This window comes from Tetrao urogallus (genome assembly GCF_951394365.1).
Source record: "Tetrao urogallus genome assembly, chromosome: 5".
NCBI lineage: Eukaryota > Metazoa > Chordata > Aves > Galliformes > Phasianidae > Tetrao > Tetrao urogallus.
In genome coordinates, this window is record NC_136818.1 from 45,168,465 (window position 1) to 45,188,111 (window position 19,647).

Sequence of the window (19,647 nt, forward strand, 5' to 3'; positions counted from 1 at the left end):
TATCCAAAATCATATATAACCTCCAAATGATAACTGCATGGTATTATAGCATGTTATGACAGAGCAATTTTTCAAACTGATGCTTTGTTATTGCAGCACAACAAGGTAACAGAGTACCACTGTGGCACATCTGTGTGCTGGGAGACTGCCACATTGCAACTATAATGTCTATTTTGGATGGAAATTGCTATGTGATGCTGTTGCAATGCTTCTGCTGTGACCTGTTGCTGTATTTTGTGTCCTAATGCAACGTCTCCAAAGAATACCATAATATTCTGCTCCTTCATGCGGATGGGACAGAATAGAACCTGTGTGTGAAATGAAGGCCATGTGTCTCTTAACTGTAGATGGCAACTAAAAGATAGGCAAAAGATACCTTTCCAGTGTTTCATTCTCCATTTCCTTGTGTATTTAGAGCAAAGCAGAGAACTCTTTGTGGGAATGCCCCTAGCAGGGACTCCTGCTCCTCTTAAAAGGAAAAAGCCCACAAAACTCATTGGGAAGCTGACACACGAAGGTAAGATATGCAAAACTGCACACATGAGAACTGTTTGGATCTCAATCTGAATTTCAGCTTTCAAAATTTCACACTCTACATGACTGAAATCCTAGGGTAAGATATGCATTGAACAAACCAGGAGGCAGGGCCCCAGATATTATTAAAGCTGAGCCTTCAACCACAACACATTTTACAACTTCCTATTAAACACTTCATTTACACAGTACCTATGTGAATAGAAAGAGAATATTATCTTTTCTGGGCATTGATGCTGCAATGTCTACTTATATTCCATTTTAATCTCTTTCTTAGAATCTTTGCCTCTAATTTCTTTTTCCTCTTTGTGAGAGAATTCCTTTGATTCCAGCACTCATTTATGGAAAAAGACAATTTCTCTCAGTGGGGGTAACAGCAGAAAGAGCATAACCCAGGACACTTTTCTTTTTACAGAAAACATGAATATTGAATAGGGTGGCATTTAACTGACATCATCTCTTTACTTTTAACAGTATGGGCAATGCTTTTGGAGGTTTGGAAAAGTAATGATTCAGTGCTGCCACTTCCTTCAGGTCCCCAAACAGACTGTAGAAACTTCTGTATTAGGGTACTTGTATTTATTTTTCTATTTTTTCCCAATCCTGCAATGAAGTAAACAAGTAAGTAAAAATCCAATTTCCAGTTAAAGGCATTTTCTCCTATTCTAGAAAACAATGTCATATAGAACTGGTTTGCTAAAAAACAGGAAATTTCTCTAGAGGACATCTATCAAAATGAGAATGGACTTATGCCAATGTTATACCAGTTTAATGATGAAGATTTATTCTCTGTTGTGAATGAGAAACTGAGGCAGATAAGTGGTTCAATCTTTGCTTAATAAGGATAGGAAAAAAAAACATAAGTCAAGTTGCTTGGTTCCGGATGGAGGGCTCTAGCTGCATCTATGGAAGAATTTTATACTGAAAATGTTTGAATCCATAGCTTTGACAGAGAATTGGTGGTACGAAATTACACGGAAAGCAAGTTACCTAGTAATCAGCATGTTAAGTCTTGAAGAGAAGTTCAATCACTTTGCCTTTTAAAAATTCCCCTTAAAACAAATGAACAAAAAGATACAATCACATCATTAAATCTTGCCGCGGTTTCAAGGTAATGTTTAAATGAAAGTTTCCTAAAAAAGTTAACTTACATGAGAACTTGGCTGCTTTGAAGCAATGTACAAGAGAGCTGGAGCAGAGCACTTCCTAACATGTTCCATTTGTATGCTTTGTAGTCATGCCGCAAGAGGTGACCAAGCTGAACCTGGGGAAGAAGATCAGCATCCCCAGAGATGTGATGCTGGAAGAACTTTCTCTCCTCACTAACAAAGGATCCAAGATGTTCAAATTACGTCAACTGAGGGTGGAGAAGTTCATTTATGAGAATAACCCCGATGCCTTCACCGACAATTCTGTGGTAGGTTGGAAATTAAAACTGCAAAGCTGCTCTGTGCATCAAGGGGGAACAGGAGTGGAACGTTCACAAGCTCTGTTCTTTCTGTCTCTACGCATATGGGCAAAGAAGTGCAGAAAAAAAACCAAACAAATTAGAGGAACACATATGCTTTTTGTTTCACAGACTCACAGAATCATAGAATGACCAGGGTTGGAAGGGACCTCAAGGATCATGAATCTCCAACCCCCCTGCCACAGACAGGGCCACCAACCTCCCCATTTAATACTTGACTAAGCTGCCCAGGGCCCCATCCAGTCTTGCCTTGAACACCTTCAGGGACAGGGCATCCACAGCCTCTCTGGGCAGCCTGTTCCAGAACCTCACCACTCTCTCTGTAAAGAATTTCCCCCTGACCCCTGATTATCCAACCTAAATCTTCCCTCCCTCAACTTAAAACCATTTCCCCTTGTTCTGCAGTTATCAACCCTTTCAAAGAGTTGATTCCCCTCCTGTTTGTTTCTTTCGGCAGCAGCTTTAGTTTCCTTCTGTGAATAGTTTGGTATCATGCAAACAACAGCATGGGAAAACATAGTACTGAGTGATGAGGGAGGACTGCATGTTTATCAGGCATTCAGAACTGCACAGGGTGCTGTACCCATCCCCATCCCCTTTTCTCTTTGCAAGACGGAAGCAATCCAGTCAAGTCTGACTTCAGCAGCAGTGGGTGAGGTTCTATGTTTAGCCTTGGATACAATTTTATTCCTCCTACTGGGCACAGTCCCCTTCTTGTTTCTGCACAAAATTCCATAAATGAAAATTCAGATAGAAATTTCCAAGATGACACTGCAATTTATTCACTTAATTTGCTGGAAGCTATGGCTGGCTTTTTTCTAGTGCATCTTCCTATTAGACACAATGCCTTTTTTCCTGTTTCCCATGAATTAGTTCTTTCATTTAATCTTTCTTCAGTTACTTGCCTGAAGTAAAGTCTTCTGAAGATATTGGAACTCTTACAAAAGGAAACTCTCCTTTTATATAACGTTAGGAATTCAGTAAAACAACATTTGGATGCAGCATCTCATCTTCTGATGCTCTTTAAGCTTTATTTGGTGGTACAATTTTGTCCCTTTGTGGCATCTGTTTTCCAGTCTTGGAAAACTTGAGCAAAAGATGAAAGTCAAGCTGAAGAAAATGTTCTGCCAAAAAAAAAAAAAGAAAAAAGAGAAAAGCTATTCTTCTATTTTTTAGCTCTCTGATATTTTCAAAAGTAGCTAGTAAATCTTTGTATTCGACTCCCAGAACTGACAATTTGGGAAGCAGGATGTGGAAAGATCTCTGAAAAGAAACATTAAAATTGTAGCAGTGGGTTGGATTATAGATCAGGGATGACAGATCAGAGATACAGCAAAAACGTATCATGTTGCTAAACTGTGGCAGTTTCTTCATCTCTTGGTGCCTTAAGGCAGCTCAATCAGCTCTCTTAGAAAAGATGTGAGAACGAAGAGTGTGTTGAACTCTAGACTCTGCAGATGGAAATCCTAGAGAAATGCAAGTTGATCTTATAAATACTCAGCAATCCCAGAGCTCCTAGAATGTACTGAGGGCCAAGTTCCTATGTCAGAATATGAGGGTTGCTGCAATGAGGATGGCAGGAGGAGTGAGAAAATAAGGTGAGGGAATGAAAAGACTGAAGTCCAAACGTGCAAGAATTTGAAGGTGTCACTTAGGGGTCTCCAATCAGAGAAATACAGCGTGAGTATACAACATGAGTTGTGATAAACTAGCTCAGAATTGGATTTGCAAAAACAGAGGTACTGCAGTTAACAGAAGTACTGGGTCTCTCCAAGACTAATGCTACAAAGGCTGATGACAATCACTAATTCTCTGTTAGCTGTTTTTATTTTTTCAGTAAGTTTATTCATCCACATCTGACATTCATTCCATACCCTTTCGTAGTGAACCTGTACCTTTATTCTGCAAGGACATCCATACTCTCCTGCTCTTTGAGTAAATTTGCTGTGGAAAAATGTATTTGGGAATTAGACAAGGTCTTAACAAGGCTAGGATTTTCTTCATGGCTTTGTTATATGGGAACAATGTAGGGTCTCCAAAGAGCAGCTGGTACTCCACATTAAAATCTTCTATGATTTCCATTCAGGGCTACCTTTTCTCTACGCTGACAGAGCAAGTAACAAATCTCTGTTGGTCAGTGCAGGAAGACTTCAGTCTGCCATACTGCCCTTGACTGAGGCCATTTTAATAGGACCACAAACATAATTGTTACCATTTGCTGGCTGCCCTGTGCACTTTGTGCAAGGACTCTGCCAGACCGCATCCATTGCCTTTGTAGATGACTGTTCTAATCATCACAGCCAGCACAAATTAGCACCTCAGCTGGCAGCCAGAGCAGCAAGAAGAAAACTTGAGTGATCTCAACAACAGAGCCATCCCCTTGGAGGGTTGGTTGCTATCAGGCAGCTAGATAAAAGCAGCAGATCTGTGGCCTCACTGCTATCTTCCAAGCCATCAGGAAAATGCCTGACCTCTGCATCAAACCACTTTATCAAAAAAACCTTTTGATTGCACTATTTGATTAGCAATCTGGTCCCTTCAATTCTTGCTCCTGGCTTTGCTCAAAGGAGGATTAAAAGAAGGGTTAAATGAAAAGGAACAGTGAGAGGAAGATAACAGCAGAGTAGAGAATTCCTACTACTACTTCCAGTCATTTCCTCCACCCAGTTAATTTTCATGTCCTTTGCTACTCATCCCTGAGTAGTTATTTTGCCTTCAAGTTGTGAAGGGATTTAAAGCTGGTGCTGTGTTTTTTTGTTTTTATATCATGGATTTCTTAATGGTCTTAGAAAGTTCTCAGGAAACACTCAGCAAAGCAAAGCAAGAAAGGGTTGGAATGGAGTACAGATGATTTCTCTCCCTCCAGAAAAAAAGGTAATGTAATATAAAAACAAGACAAAGTGAAAGGTTATTAAAAATAAATCCAAACCATATAAGGGTTTCCAGAACAGCCTGTGCTATGGCCATAAACCTTCCACACAAGGTGAAAGATCTCAGCAGTCATGTCATTGATCCACTCTCCTGCTTCCACCCTCCACCTCCTTTTCCTCGTCCACTCAAACAACCACACAGGGCAATCAGATCACTATCCTTACTTCTAGCAGAGAAAACATACGCAATGCATGTGCATGAATGTCAGATAGCCCATGTAAAAGAGAACATGTCACACTCCCTCTTATCACTGCTACATGTCCACCTACTGTGTATCAGTCCTCAATATTGTGCCTCTTCTCTTGAAAATATACAGCATACAGACATGTTTTTAGCAAGAACTGAGTTTGACATTTTTTAGCACACTGATATCCTGACAAACAGGGAGAGTTCATGTCATGTTCTCCCTATTGGTACCATGCAGGAGCTCTGCCTGGCTCTGGCTACTAAATCAGAAGGATTTCTTCTCCCTACCTCCTTCTGTGCCACAGTGTTGTGGGAACTATGATTCATTCCATGTCTCAGAGAATATTATCAACCTCACTGTGGAGTTGCAAGGTGCAGTTTGTTATTTACTAAAGAATATTGCAAAATTCTAGTTAGCTATGTGCTTGATTGCCATAGCATCTGACAAATCACTACAGGAAGGAAATACTTCATTCGTTATTTTAAAAGTGAAACTGAGGCAGAGAGAGTCTGAGTTCTACCTCTGGGTCTCCTAAATTGCACTTTACTGCTCAGAATTAGAACAGCAGTTCACAGACCTTTTCTCCACATCATAATATTTATATTTTTGCCCTCAAATACATCAACATCAATTGAAACTACACTTTTTAGCCCTGCAGCCCCGCTTATTTTTGCCCTTACTCTTTACAAAGTCCCACCTCTGCTTTCAGAAGCTTTGTGAAAGACCTTCCTGGTATCATTAGATGGGAACAGTTTGAAAACAAAATCATAGTTATGCTTTTGGGATGTTGCTATCATGATGTCTTTCTTCCAGTGAGACCCCTTAAAAACAGTCTTTCTGCAAGTCAAAATTTGTGGTCTGATTTGAGCTACATGTGGAAAATATGTCTTGTAGAGGGATGTGATTTGTGTCTATTTTTTTTCTGTTTCAGTTTTGCCTACCACATCTTAAATTTGAACCATTAGCAGGGTGGAATAACCAATATCTGCGTAGACAATTACCAGTTGTCATGCATCTGAAAAAAAAAATAGTAATAATACCCACAAAGATAAAAACCCACCTTAATATACTCTCGGCACAGCCCATGAGTTACAGTAAAGGTAGTTCCCACATCTTGACAATGTCTGTGTGAAGACAAGCTGAACATGTGTGGACAGGTAGTTTCTACTGGACTTCAAGTCAGGAGGGCTCTTCAGATTGTGAACAACGTGAAACAAAACATAGGCATTGAAAAAGGGTTAAAGAACTGGATTACTGTTCTTCTGCATAGTGACAGGAGACACCCTGTATTTCTTTTGCAGCTTAACAAGAACCCAGTGGAGTAAGAAGAAGTGACAGGTAGAAAATGGAAGTGATTATGTTACAATGCCTAAAATGGTGCATCGCAGCAGACAAAAATACACTAACAGCCTCACAGATCTCACATGTGAAATGGCCAAACGTTATATAACATTTCAAGGAAAGTATAAGGGTGGAAGAATAGGAGAGCGACCATGCAGCTACTTGACTTGTGTCACAAGCATAAACTGTTGGCTCTGTTCGCTTTTTAATATATGTACTTAGTGGAATGCCAAAGAAGATCACTGGCGGTAGTTTTAAGTGAAAATATTAGGAAAAACACTCTTTTTAGAGGTCTGTTCTGCTGGGAATATTAAACTCCTTGAACAAATCTTACTGAATAAGCTGAGATATAAAAAACTCCAAGGGTGTGACATGAGTGGAGTGAGTCAGTTGAGATATAACTTTTCTAATAAAATGAGCTTTGCTGTGCTGGAATTGGATTGGGGCAGAAGACCTAAAGAAAGACATAGAGGTCCCAATTTAGTCCTAAACTGTATAAAAGTGAATATGAAATCTGATGGTTTCTTGTTCAAGAGGTAACTGGCATGGAAAAAGTAGAAAGGTGGAGAGGAAGAGACATTGTTTCTCCACAGCAGTTTGTTGGAGCGCTGTGAGAAAAGTTTAGACGGAAATTCAGAAACTCAATTTCTTTCATCCACAGAGAAAATGTAGAAAGGATGACAAAAAAACACGCAAATAAGATATTTTAAAAAACCTGTGGCATGAGATAAAAACTAACATAATTTCGATGGGTAAAGTCAGAGAGTGAAGTGAAAAATTCTTTCTGTAAAGTTAAAAAGCAAGTCAGAAATAGAGCTGGAAATAGAAAGCAGGAGCTGAAGCAACCTAACTGCCTCTTGGGGGAACATGATTAAAAAATCAAAATAGCTTAAGATACTTTAACAGCTGAGTTTATATTCATCCTTTTATAAAAAGTGAATCACAGGCTTAAGGCAGTGCAAAACCAAATTAAGGACTGACGGACACCCCTTTTCCTTATGTTTTCATAAAAACATCAGGCAGTCTTATCCAGTGATCCCTACTCTCAAATTCAAGCGTCTAAATTTTAAATCAGCCATCCTACCATAAAGGAACATTGGAGTGGCTGCTACTGAGAGGACATAGTCACAGTAACTTCAGAACTGTTAGTAACCACATAGGCATCAAGTCTTTGGGAAGCTCTTTATCACTGAGGCGGAAATAGAAACACATATGTTGGCCTCAATCATTCTCTTTAGGGCACAGCAAGGAATTGACGGGAAGCACACGGTGTCTCCTCCCGGGGACTGCCTGCAGTGACGTCAGGGCATTGAGATACTTAGAGATCTCAGCTCCATTAGCTGGATCATCTTTCATCATCTATTTTTCATGAGACACATGCAGCAGTCCTAGAGAATTCAGAATTAATTTGATCCAGGCACTCAGCCTGCAGAACCAGACTCCCACTAGTGCTAAGGTCTTCAAAGACACGAGCACAAATTGTTTAGGTGAGCCAGGAGACTGTGCATCACATGAAGTTTCCACAACTGTTCTTTTCATAGGGCAAATCTAGGGATGCATAAGAACTGGGACTGTTTCCTACCTCCAGCAACACCCAAACAGAGTTAACCATACCACAACACAGAAGGTCTGTGATCTGTCCCCAGGGCCAAGAGAAAAGGGTTATCAGCTTTCTCAGTTGACACTCTTGGGCTTTTCTCCTGGGACTTCCACCAACAGCATAAGTGAACCCTGCAAGGTGACTTTTATGATGTGAATATGCATCTTGAATATGCAAGTTGCCACCAAAGGCACAAGCCATGCATTTCACCCAAATGAAAGCCATAATTCTCTCTGAAGACCCTGACCAGAGACCAAGTTGTACTTACTAAACTTTGACTATGTCAAAGCTCTGCTCCAAAACTCAGGATTTCAAAAAGATAAGATCGCCTTTGCCTTCTATTATATAATAGATTTTCCTGTAAATTTGATTTAAGATAGTCCATTGTGGTAGCCAAAAGTAAAGAAAACAATTTATTCTAGTAGATGAGTAGAGTTGGGGTATTACATGGAAAATGGTTTCCTATCTGAATGGTTACATCTCCTGAACACAGGATGTTTTGCTAATGGGTCAGTGACGAATCACAAAGTAGGCTGAGACCAATCAAACTAATTTAATTTGCAGATAAGCAGGATTTAACTGTGGCTTTCCTGAGGCAGACTTTGTGTTTCAGAAAATTTCACTTCTGTTCAGTGGTAATACTGCAATTTAAAATAACACAAGATGGCAATGATGCCCCTTCCTGGTCACACCAAATACTGCTGTAGTGCACAAACTCAAATCAGCTCATTTTACTGTGGTTCAGGTTATCCTTATACTCCTAATGCTTTTTGATCCTTTTTTTTCCCCCTCTTTTCTCTCTCTCTTTTTCTTTTCCCCAGAAAAGTGAATGTAAGTTAGCACAGGAGAAGAAAAACAAGCATTTAATTCTGAGGAAGGGCATGCAGCGTGGGTGAAGCTTGAAGGAAAATCCTGCTTTGAAATTACTGAGCATATCAGTAGAAGCATTAATCTTCCGTTTCTATTAAGCTTTTGAGAGTAACCTCATTCTGACCCCTACCCCTCAAAAAAAAAATCCTTGTTTCAGCTTGCCTTTTTACAGTTACATAGCTCCCACACATAATTGAACAGATTGCCCTGCTAGATCCTGTGTACAGCTTAAGCTTCACACTCACAATCCTCTCCCTTCTTAGTGTTTCCTGACATTCAGGGGAACATTATCAACTCTACTCCTAAAAAGGGAATTCCCTACAGCTAGGAGAAGGACGGACAGTCCCTAAAGGCCCTGGGGGCACCAGCTCTGCCACTTCAGCCTGCAGCTGGCTCCCTGCCTGGGTTGCAGCCTGGTGACCTGCTGTGAAACCCTGGACACTGTTGTTGGAGACACACGGAGCAGAGGGTTAGATAATTCTTCTGCCTAGAGCCTTGTGAGGCTTTTACTTCTCATCTATTTTTAGTTGACCAAACAGCTGGCCTTGGAAGCCTGTTTACAGCCTGGAAAGCTGCTTTTTGCTAAACTGTACTAGGTGTAAGAGCCCTGAGAAAAACTTAACCCCTTGGGAGCTCTCAGATCAGCACTTCTGCCTCCCAAGGACTGGCCATGAGGAATTTACACAAGCAGAACTGCAGCATGAGGAATGACAGATTCAGTAACCTTCAGCTTTATTTCTGGTATGTTTGCATACTTGTAGCCTATCCTCTATTCCAAAAGAAAAGACATAAACCAGGCTTCTAGCTCTTTAGTGTAAATCTCAATGTATAAATACCTCCCCATGCTGACTTTCATATATATGGAAAACAGCCATACTGACAGTTATCTGTCAGGCTTTTATATTGCCATAGGTACCCTGCTGCTGTTGTGCTTTCTAATGCTTAGCTCCCACATGAAACAATTTCCATCTCTTGTCCATTTTGCTCTTCCACAACTTGAACAGTGTCTCTGTTTGAACTTTCACCTTCTCTGGCAAAAGCTGTTATTTCCTTCTGTATTTCATATAGATCACTTCTGGGAACAGTACACAGAACCGCCCAATTAAAAGTGTCCTTCAGTTGTCCGTGTTGCTAAAACTGTTTCTAAACTGAATAAAGAGAATAACTCTCACAAAGTTCTGCCATCGGTTTTGTAATCAGGACAAAGCTGGTTAGAACCCTGGGAGTCAGGGGTTTGCATTCTGGGACTGAATCCTGCAAGTGTGAGTAACCAGTGTCCTGTAACATGGAATTCTACTCTTTTCTCTTGCCTTAGGATCACTTTCAGAGGTTCATCCCACCAGGAGGGCATTATGGAGAAGATGCTCATGGTTATGGCCACGGGCGGATGGTAGGAGGAGTGACAGCAGGGCATCATGGCTCCAGTAAGCAACACTATTCCACCGTTCCTCCTAGGCCTGGAAGCAAAGGAGGTCCTGGAGACAGCGAAGGAGAGCATGCAGAAAAATCTGCTGGAAGTGCTGGAGAAGGAGGTCACAGTACCGAGAAAGGCAAGTATCTCTCTGCAAGAGCAAGAAATAGATAAAGCTATCAGAGCTTGTGCCAGTCTTACTCTTGGAGACAAGTAAATGAAATTGACTAAAACCTGTATTATTACAAACTAAGTTGCACTGCAAAGTTTAAGATGTTTTTGACTGAGTGTTTCCATGTTGCTCATTCATAAACAAAAAGCAGAAAAAACTGCCTTGATTGAACCAAAGAAATGATGGGAAAATCCTGAGATTTTAAGGTTAGTAAGCAATACGCCTGTACAGCACGAGCTAAAACCTTTCCCTTGAAGGGTTTCACGTTGAACACTGTCGGAGACAGCAGGAGTAGCTTTTTAGCTCAGTAGTTTGACCTGACACATCAGTCTTGAGAATATCAATCCTAATTTCAAAGTAAGGTCTTCACCTGAATGAACAGCATATTCTGGGTAATATTAAGAAAGAAACAGCAATATCTCTAAATGTTATCTACTAATCATCACTTAAAGCAATATCTTTATGAGGCAGAGTATCTTCCACTGATTTTAGTCCTGATTTATTTTTGTCTTCCACTGAGTTTCACCAGAAGGCTCTGGAATCAAATCCCTTGCATGAAAATCAGCAGATGAAGTAATTATTTTAACAGTTCCAATGGCATTTTAACAACAAAAAGCAAATTTGCTTGGAAACTGCGAATAGGTACCATAAGTGACCAACTACTTTGAGTGACTTGTAAAATCCAAGGTTTTCCATTTACATTCTGGAAGAATGTCCATTTTATATAAAATCTGGCTTTTATACTTCTGGATATCCCTCTGAGAAAGAAATCTGTGAAACTAGATAGCATTTTGCCTTTCCCAAGAATTTTCCCTGAAATAGTGAAGAGATGAGGGTTTTGAGCATCCAGAGGGAACAGTGAAAATATAACTCTCAAATATATGCTTTAAAATAAGTTCCTGAGTGAGTGGCTCTTAGACTGTGATACATCTGATTTTGTGGATAAGGACAGAAGTAGCTCAGTTAGAGAAATCTAACCATGCATTCTGGGTGCTTCAGCTTCAATGGCAAGACAGATTTTCAACAGCAAGAAAGGTGTGGTATTTGGGGCACTTGTCATCTAATTAGATGGTTTTACTTTCATCTGTTTACAGATGGAAAATCAGGAGGCAAAAAACCTCTGTTTAAAACTTACATCTCCCCCTGGGAACGAGCAATGGGTATCAGCCCTGAGGACAAAAGTCAAATGACCATCGACTTATTATCATATAGTCCCAAAGCTGATTTCCCCCATTACAAGTCTTTTAACAGGTAAGTCTTCTGGGATATAGAATTCCATTTACTTTGAATGAAAATAACAACCACAATAGTTTGGGGCATGGTTCTCCTGTGTTGTGCAACGTAAATTAGTATTAGTTGCGTGTCATTTTACTAATTGCAGTCTCCTGTGGGTGAAAAGATTGGAGGCCTTTAAAGAGAAGATACATTAAGAACTAGAGATTTTAATTCAGCTTATAGACCTAGGTAGTGGGATAAGAGGACTTTAATCCTATTTCCCTTTCTTTCTCCTCACATTTGGCATGCCACTGCTTATTACTGTAGCTATTTAAAGTTCAGAAGTTCAGGAAAAATACTCCATATCAGAAGCCATATACTTGCCAGTACTTCAGATAAGAATCAGGATCTTCCTGCTGCTTCTGGTAAGAACTGAAAGTTTGTAGTGAATTGAAAGTTTAGTAGATTGTTGCTATCTCTAGTGCAGCAACAATCTTATGTTAACCACTCTATGGTTTGCACTTACTTTTGTAGCTTTAGAACATCAGTACCTAGGAAATAACAAACCCCATCCTTTCTGCAGTAATGCAGCCTCTGCCTCCAAAACGTAAAGGATATCTTCAGGTGTGAAAACTGTATGCTTTTACAGAGGCTTATGCACCAAAAACTAAAGAAGTGCACAGAAGCACAGAGAATTTGTTTCCTTTTTTGTTGTTTTTCTAAGCACACAGACGATAGATATGTATGCTCTTGGGCAGGATTTGGTAGTTAATTGCAACAGCAGTAAAATATACCATTTCTATGTATTTAATTCTTTATTTTCTAAATCCCATTGTTTACTTATGTTCTCTGCACTAAGTCCATTGTTTCTCCTTTGCCAGGACTGCCATGCCATATGGGGGTTATGAGAAAGCAGCCAAACGGATGACCTTCAAAGTGCCTCAGTTCGATATTTGCCCTTTGCTTCCAGAATCTATTGTGTTATATAATCAAAATTTCAGAAACAGACCCTCCTTCAACAGAACCCCAATACCTTGGATGCCTTCAGGAGAGTCCTCTGAGTACCACACCGACATCAATGTGCCGAGAAGTGGTGAAACAGAAGAGCTGTAAATCCCTACCACAAAGTCTTTCTTTTTTTTCTTAGCCCTTTCTATTTGCAAGATGGTAGAAAGGAGCTGAAAAGTGCAACTCTAGTCCTGTGAGTCCTTTCCTTTTTTTTTTTTTTTGCCCATAGCCCCAACAAGTTCCTGGTGATTTCTAAGCTTAATGCTTGCTGTGGTGTTAATCCATGTCAGAAACAGTTTGAGGGAAAGGAGTTTTTATTCACCGGGGCATAAAAGGGCAAAATTAGCTATTTGTTTTCTGTTTAGCAATGCTAAATACTGCCTGTCTGCTTCATAATGAATTTGTCATATATTCACAAGTAATAAAACACCAAGATGAAATTAAAAAATTCTGCTTTTTCTCTTTAAAAATGCCGCTGAATCAATAGCAATAATGAAATCAGTAGCAATAATGAAAGATTCAGTCTCACAACAAGGCTGTTAGCATGAGAAGAAAGGTCTGGGACAGTCATAAATAGGCAGGTGTAGATCAAGGCACGAAGGTATACATACATCCTGGTGAGTTGGATAAAGACCTTGGGTGGTGAGGAATGATCTATTTCAGAGGGAACGATACAAGTAACAGCATCAGAGATAAAGTAGCAACTGAGTCTCTTGATGTAACAGGCAGATTACAGTACTGTAGTATCATCTGAAATACCCCAGTTCTCCACAGTGTATCATAAGCAATAGCTTAGAAAAAGAAGGCAACGGGCTGGAAGAGAACAGAGGCACTTTGACACGAGATCACTTGTCTATAGCTACAGATCAAGCAATAGGAAGTCTTCATTACAACAGAAATACTTTGACAACCACCACAGTGCAACACTTATTCAAACATGCCTCAGAATGGATTCAATTTCTTGTTAACAGTTGTATCAGTGCAACACACACAGGAAGAAAGCCAGTCACTGTGAAAAACAAATGAAGAGCGTTGGTTGTCTTCACTGAATGCTTTGTTTCATGGATATTTGCACTCTGACACACGACACACACAGCACTTTCAACACTGTACCCTGGCTTAGCCTGCAGACTCTGGTTTGCAGCTCCTTCTCCTGCTGAATTCTTTGGATCAAGATTTCCTCTTACAAGCAGGGCAAGAAAACTTATTTGCAGGTACAGTTTCCACTGAAGTATTTCTTGTTCAGAATTTTTTTCCTCCTCGATGAGAAATCCCTATAATAGTGTATGTTTTTTATTGTTTATGTAGCTACAAGGTTGGCTTTGTTCCTCTCCTCTAAATGGCTACACCCAGGGCTACCTGGAGACTTCTTAAAAATTATGCTAACAACAACATCAAGCTGCAGAAGTGATGAATGAGTAGTTTCCTAAACATTCTGCTGAAGTTTATTATATGTCTTATTTAATGATAAAGATGTATTTGGAACTCAGTTTAGTGAATACATTTAAAAGCAATAAGGCCATATTTCTTTCCTCCGGAGAAGATCATGACCTCGTCTTACACAGCACTTGAAGTTTGAGTTGAAAAGACTAAAAAAGAAGGACTAAATAAAAATGCAGGGAAAGGTAAGAATTGCAGAAATAGCACAGTGCTCTCTGGCTCTGCGTTCTCAAAGTTCCTTCATACAAGGGGCCAACATCCACCAGTAGGTCAAAGGACTAGATACACTTCTGAAACTCTCTCTGGTTCATAATATACTGTTGGACAAGAGTTTCTGTCCGTATGCTTCTTTATTCCAAACCCTAACTGGGGATAAGAAGTTGCAACATGCTTGGAATTAGTATTGTATAATTGCAAATTATCGCTAATATTGCTATCATTACTAATATTCATAAGAGGATCCTTCAGTTTTGGTAAATCTGCTTAATGAGGCATACAGCTCTTCTTTTGAGAGTACACTTTCAACCTCAAATCCTGTTAAGTGGAATTTATGTGCTTTTGCTTCTAGTACAAAATGGGAAATCTAACATTACATTTTGTACAACGATTCAGACAACTACTATCTTTCTGCTTACATAGTGTAATTTATATGCTACCTCAATCATTATCCAGTTTAATGTCAAGAGTGAGAAGAATCAGTAATCCAAATTCTGTCTCAAAAATCATTGGCACAACTCTGTTAATTTCAATGAGGCTTGCAGCAAATGTAATCAGGGCAGAAGTCTGTCCAAAATGTTCAAATATTTAAGAGAATGTTGGTAGCTGCTTCTGCTCTGTTTTCCTTGTGCTATGATGTAGACTCAGGGGAATCGCCTCTGTCAGATATTTACTTATATTGTGAATAAGAGGATTTTCTAAGATTTAATTACACTGGATTCCCTCCACAAACTAGAAGCTGCAAATGGAAACTCAGCCATCTGCTTTTAAGCAGGATCATAGCGGTCACAGATAAAAAGGACCTAACAAAATATTGTTCCCACCCTTTTGTAAAGGCAGGATACAATCCCCTCAGACATTAAACTTACATTCCATGGAACAGCAGCCAAAAAAGAATTTAACAGAGGGGGCTGACCCATGAAAAGAAAGATTGGTTACAATTTTGTGACACTCAATTTTAGAACAAATATCTTCTAACATTCTTAGTTTTTTTCAGTATTATCCTCTTGTTTCCAAGCTCTGAAATGCTTCCTCCGTGTAGTGAGACTTGTATAATGAAGAATCATCCAAGCCATACTGAAAACATGTAAAAAAGTACTCCCTGCATTTAATACAACAGAAAGGAGTTGAACAAATCTCAATATTACTATCCATAAATACGTATTAAAATCCTGTCTGAAGTTATACCTGTAAACTGTAAGACAGGTAGTGGCACAGTTGGTATGCTTTTCTGTGTTCTGCAGAAATTCTGCCATTTGACTGCAACATATTCCCTAATCGAAGGCCTTCCATCTCATCATAGACTGCCTCACATAAGCAGCTCATCCTTATGGTGATGAGAATATAATTCATACAACTAACATCTGGGGATTACATTTTGTTGTTACTGACAGAGCATTTAGAGGAGATGGCTTTGTCATTAGGCTTAGTGGCTCAGAAACAAAGCTTAGAACAGTTTCTAGCTATTAGTAGAATATGGCTTCGTTTGTTTGACTTGTTTTCTTTATTCATACTGTGAACACATAAAATGTATTCATTTTACAATATACAAAATGATATATATTCATTTTGCATATGTATAAATGGTATGCATACATTTATATATATTCACATCTCTTCTACACAGGGGTAGCATCAGACAGGCAGAGCACGAAACCAATTGTTCAGTTATGTAGAAAACATGTTTGTACTTCGCCCTAGTCTCCACACGTGGAGTACTGTCTCCTGGTGCAGAGCCTGAACATTCATTGCACTAAAGACTTTTTTCTCTCCTACTTAGCTTGCCCTGACTAAAGTTTATGTTCTTTTCCACAGAAGACTGACTGCCACAGGTGTGACCATCTGGCAAACATCCCACATCCAAAGGACTGCTCCTTGGCACAGCAAGCTGGTATGAGCACTTCTCTGGCAACTAACGGAGTTCACAGCTGCCCATCAACAGCAGCTTGTATGCTAACTCCTCTTGGATATGTATTAGACAAATTTGCAAGCCAGACTGCAAGCTCAGAGCACATTAATACGTTTCTATGCAATTTAATCTATGCCAAACTCCTCAAATTGCAGCTTACTGACTTAAAACAAGTTGTTCAACACGTCTTGGACATGTGCCTGACCAGAACCACAGATAAGCAGAATCTGCAGACGCATGCAGAACTGGGTTTTTGTGGAACCTTACATCTTTTCTGAGCTGCTGAGTATGTGGGATTCAAGCCATTTAATTATATCCATGGCATCATATAGATATATGATACTAGTAAAAGTATCTTCAGCTAGTGTAATTAATTAGCTGTGCCTCTGTGCTACACCTCTTGCTCTCTATGTATCAATCACACAGGAAGTGTTATCATCTCCCTGATGATCATCTTCTGTTTGCAGTATAGCTTAAATGATATTCTAATGAGTCTAAGTTCTTGCTTTGATACATGCTGTGCTAACACATGCAGCAAAGGGGAGAGGACTACACAAAATACTCTGAAGGAATGCTAAAGGTAACCACTATTAGCTTAAAAAAATATCTCACATATAGGCTCTCATTTAAATTTTCAATTACATGTTCTGGAAACATCACTTACAAAGGTCATTCCGAAAGTGATGCCTCCAACTTATTTCTGTGGAAACACTGGGTGATAGAGCAAATTGTCAGCAACAAAAAACACGACTTTTCAGCATAGTCACCACCATTAGCCATGCATTTAATGAGCCTGCTTAGCTATCTGGAAAATGGCTCGTCTTTCATGTTGCTGCTGCCACTGCTGAAAAGCATCACCCACAGCGTCACTGTGCTCACATCCACTGTTTGCTCTCCATAAACATTCAGCAAGTGTCACTGAGCATCAAGGGGTGCCATTTTTGCTGCGTGGAGGAATTTCACGACACACCTTTGCTTCATGCGTGCTTCCATGTCAGACACAATTTTGTCAGACTGCCCCTCTGCTGCCATCTGTCGCACAGCAACAAAACGTAGCAGAATATTGCTGGGAAGGTTCAGCCTCTATTGCCATTCCACCAACATCTGCCACTGATGTTGTGAGCCAACATAATAAAATAGGAAGTATTATTTTTGGAGCAGCCATCACATTTCATATCAAAACTCTCAATGTACATTTTCCAACTCTTTAAAAGAAAAACTGCAAGTTCCTTTTCTTTTTGTTCCCATTATTTCCCTATAGTTCCCATTAATAATAACAAAATTGTGCAAATATTTTTAGTTTCAGTTTTTCATTTAAAGAAAATTCTATGGAATCTACTTTCAGACAGAACTGGGACAAAAAAAAAAAAAAAAAAAAAGCCAAAAAACAGAAACAAAAAAAGGCAGATAATGACCACTGCCTTTTAAAACAGGTAGGAAAATATTAGAGGTATAGTTGCAGCCAGAGTTGAATGAACATTTTCAAAAGGCTACAGTGAACAAATACATGCATGAAATAAGGAGAAATTAATTTATGGTTATAAGTTCTGCTCTTAGTGCCAAACCAAAATAGTTTTTCTTCTTTCCTCTTCTAATAGGGCTTACCAGAAACAGATTTCTTGGAAATCTGGACAAGGAAGACATGACAATATTATGAAAGACTGGCAAACATCTAAATGAGCCATGGGCAGCACTGCTGCTTCTCTCCTGGTCCCTGCATTTGGAGCCGAAGAGAAGAAACAGTACAAGGAGGGCATTAAGAGCACTGAAAAAGGCTATCTGATAAACAACCCCCTGTACTGAAAAGCATTTTCTGCAAAATACCCCACCACAGAAAGGGTAAATAAGGACTCTGTAGATCTCCCTTTCTTACCAGGGGAAGTTCCTGCCTTAAGCATCAATCTTATTATACATTACTCACCACAGAAAAACAAAGTGGTCCCTGGAAGGATAAGGGAAAAAAAAAAAAAAAAAAAAAAAAAGAACTTTTTGCTGACCAGCCTAAGGACAACCTACAGGCCATATTGCACAGGAACTCCTTGCTCACAGATGCTGTACAAATTCAATTACACTGAAGAGTGCTTTAGTCTAACTCCACAGTGCCTGGATGAATGAATCAGATGAATAATTACTTCCATATTATATTATAAAAACAGTCATATTATAATGGGCTTGAAGCTAGCATGGATTCAGGGCTTCATTATACCCACTCTCTCTAAATGTTTCTCTTAATTATCTCTGGTCCCCAGGAGAGATTTGAGGCCTTCTTTATTTGCTCTCTCTCCTAATATAGTTGGCTTGATTCCCGAAGCAAAAGACTGAAATGGAGTAGGAAGTCACGAAGAGTAAATAAGTATCCTTCTAAATGCACAAATAATTTTTGTATTATTTTAGTAGTGATAGAAATGTCACTGCAGCAGCTGCAGATCATTCTATTGTTCGCAGAAGAAACAACAGTTGAGCAGACACCTATATACACTGTTCTAGTATGCTGTGTTTGCTCTGAGCAAAACAAAAGGTAGTCCCAGCATATTTTACACATCTGGTATACTGTTGAAGATAAGCCTGAATTATCAGAAGTTGGTAATCCTGGCATACAGACATACATCCTTTGAATAAAGGACACTGGCATCAACTCATTTCTTATATGTTAAACAGGGCTCAACAGCTGGTTAAAAAGAACTTCTTCCACAACTTACAGAACTGGTGGTATGCCTCCCGGGATTGTTACAGTATTTCTAAGACCTTGGGAACACTGAAATACAAGGGCACAAAGGAAAGAATGCTAGTCCTCACATCTTCACGTTATTGTCAGATAAATGAATTATTGAGGTTATTTAACACTAACAGGGACGTATTATTTGCCCAAGGTAAGGGCATTCCCCCCAGTCATCTTCAGTCTATTGTTATATGCACAATCCTAAATTGATAGGAAAGCCGCTGTTTGCTCCAGTGAGCTCGAAATTTGTTTCCTGGGTTCCGCCAAAACTACTGCTGCCTGAGAGTCAGTATTTTACCAGCACACTGCACTGGTAACAGGAAAACTACAAAGTGCAGCTAATGCAATCCAAGGAATGCGAGCTAAATACTAGTATTACCTATTCAGAAAATCAAACCACAAATTTATTCAAGAAGCATTTTGAATTCTCACAGATCTACTTTATGCCCGCATTACCTGAATACGTGGTGCTGAACACATGATGCTATGGCTCTAACCTGAACAAGTCCATCTCTGACATGAATTCCATGCAAACTTCTGGTAGATGTGACCGTGTTGGCCTGCTCCTTTTAGCTATGGCCATGTCCCACAGCGCTCATACTGCACTTTGCAATCGTTAGGAATTA

General features: G+C 39.5%; 1 protein-coding gene across 1 annotated transcript; it reads left to right on the plus strand.

Moving 5' to 3' along the window:
* Positions 1-441: 441 nt before the first annotated feature.
* On the plus strand, positions 442-13,171 carry MYOZ1 (myozenin 1; the record flags this gene model as incomplete). Its single annotated transcript, XM_079536605.1, has 5 exons — positions 442-517; positions 1,770-1,951; positions 10,247-10,481; positions 11,609-11,765; positions 12,611-13,171. The coding sequence occupies 5 exons, from the start codon at positions 442-444 to the stop codon at positions 12,840-12,842; spliced, it is 882 nt and encodes a 293-aa protein (XP_079392731.1). The 3' UTR covers positions 12,843-13,171.
* Between the last annotated feature and the right edge of the window lie 6,476 nt (positions 13,172-19,647).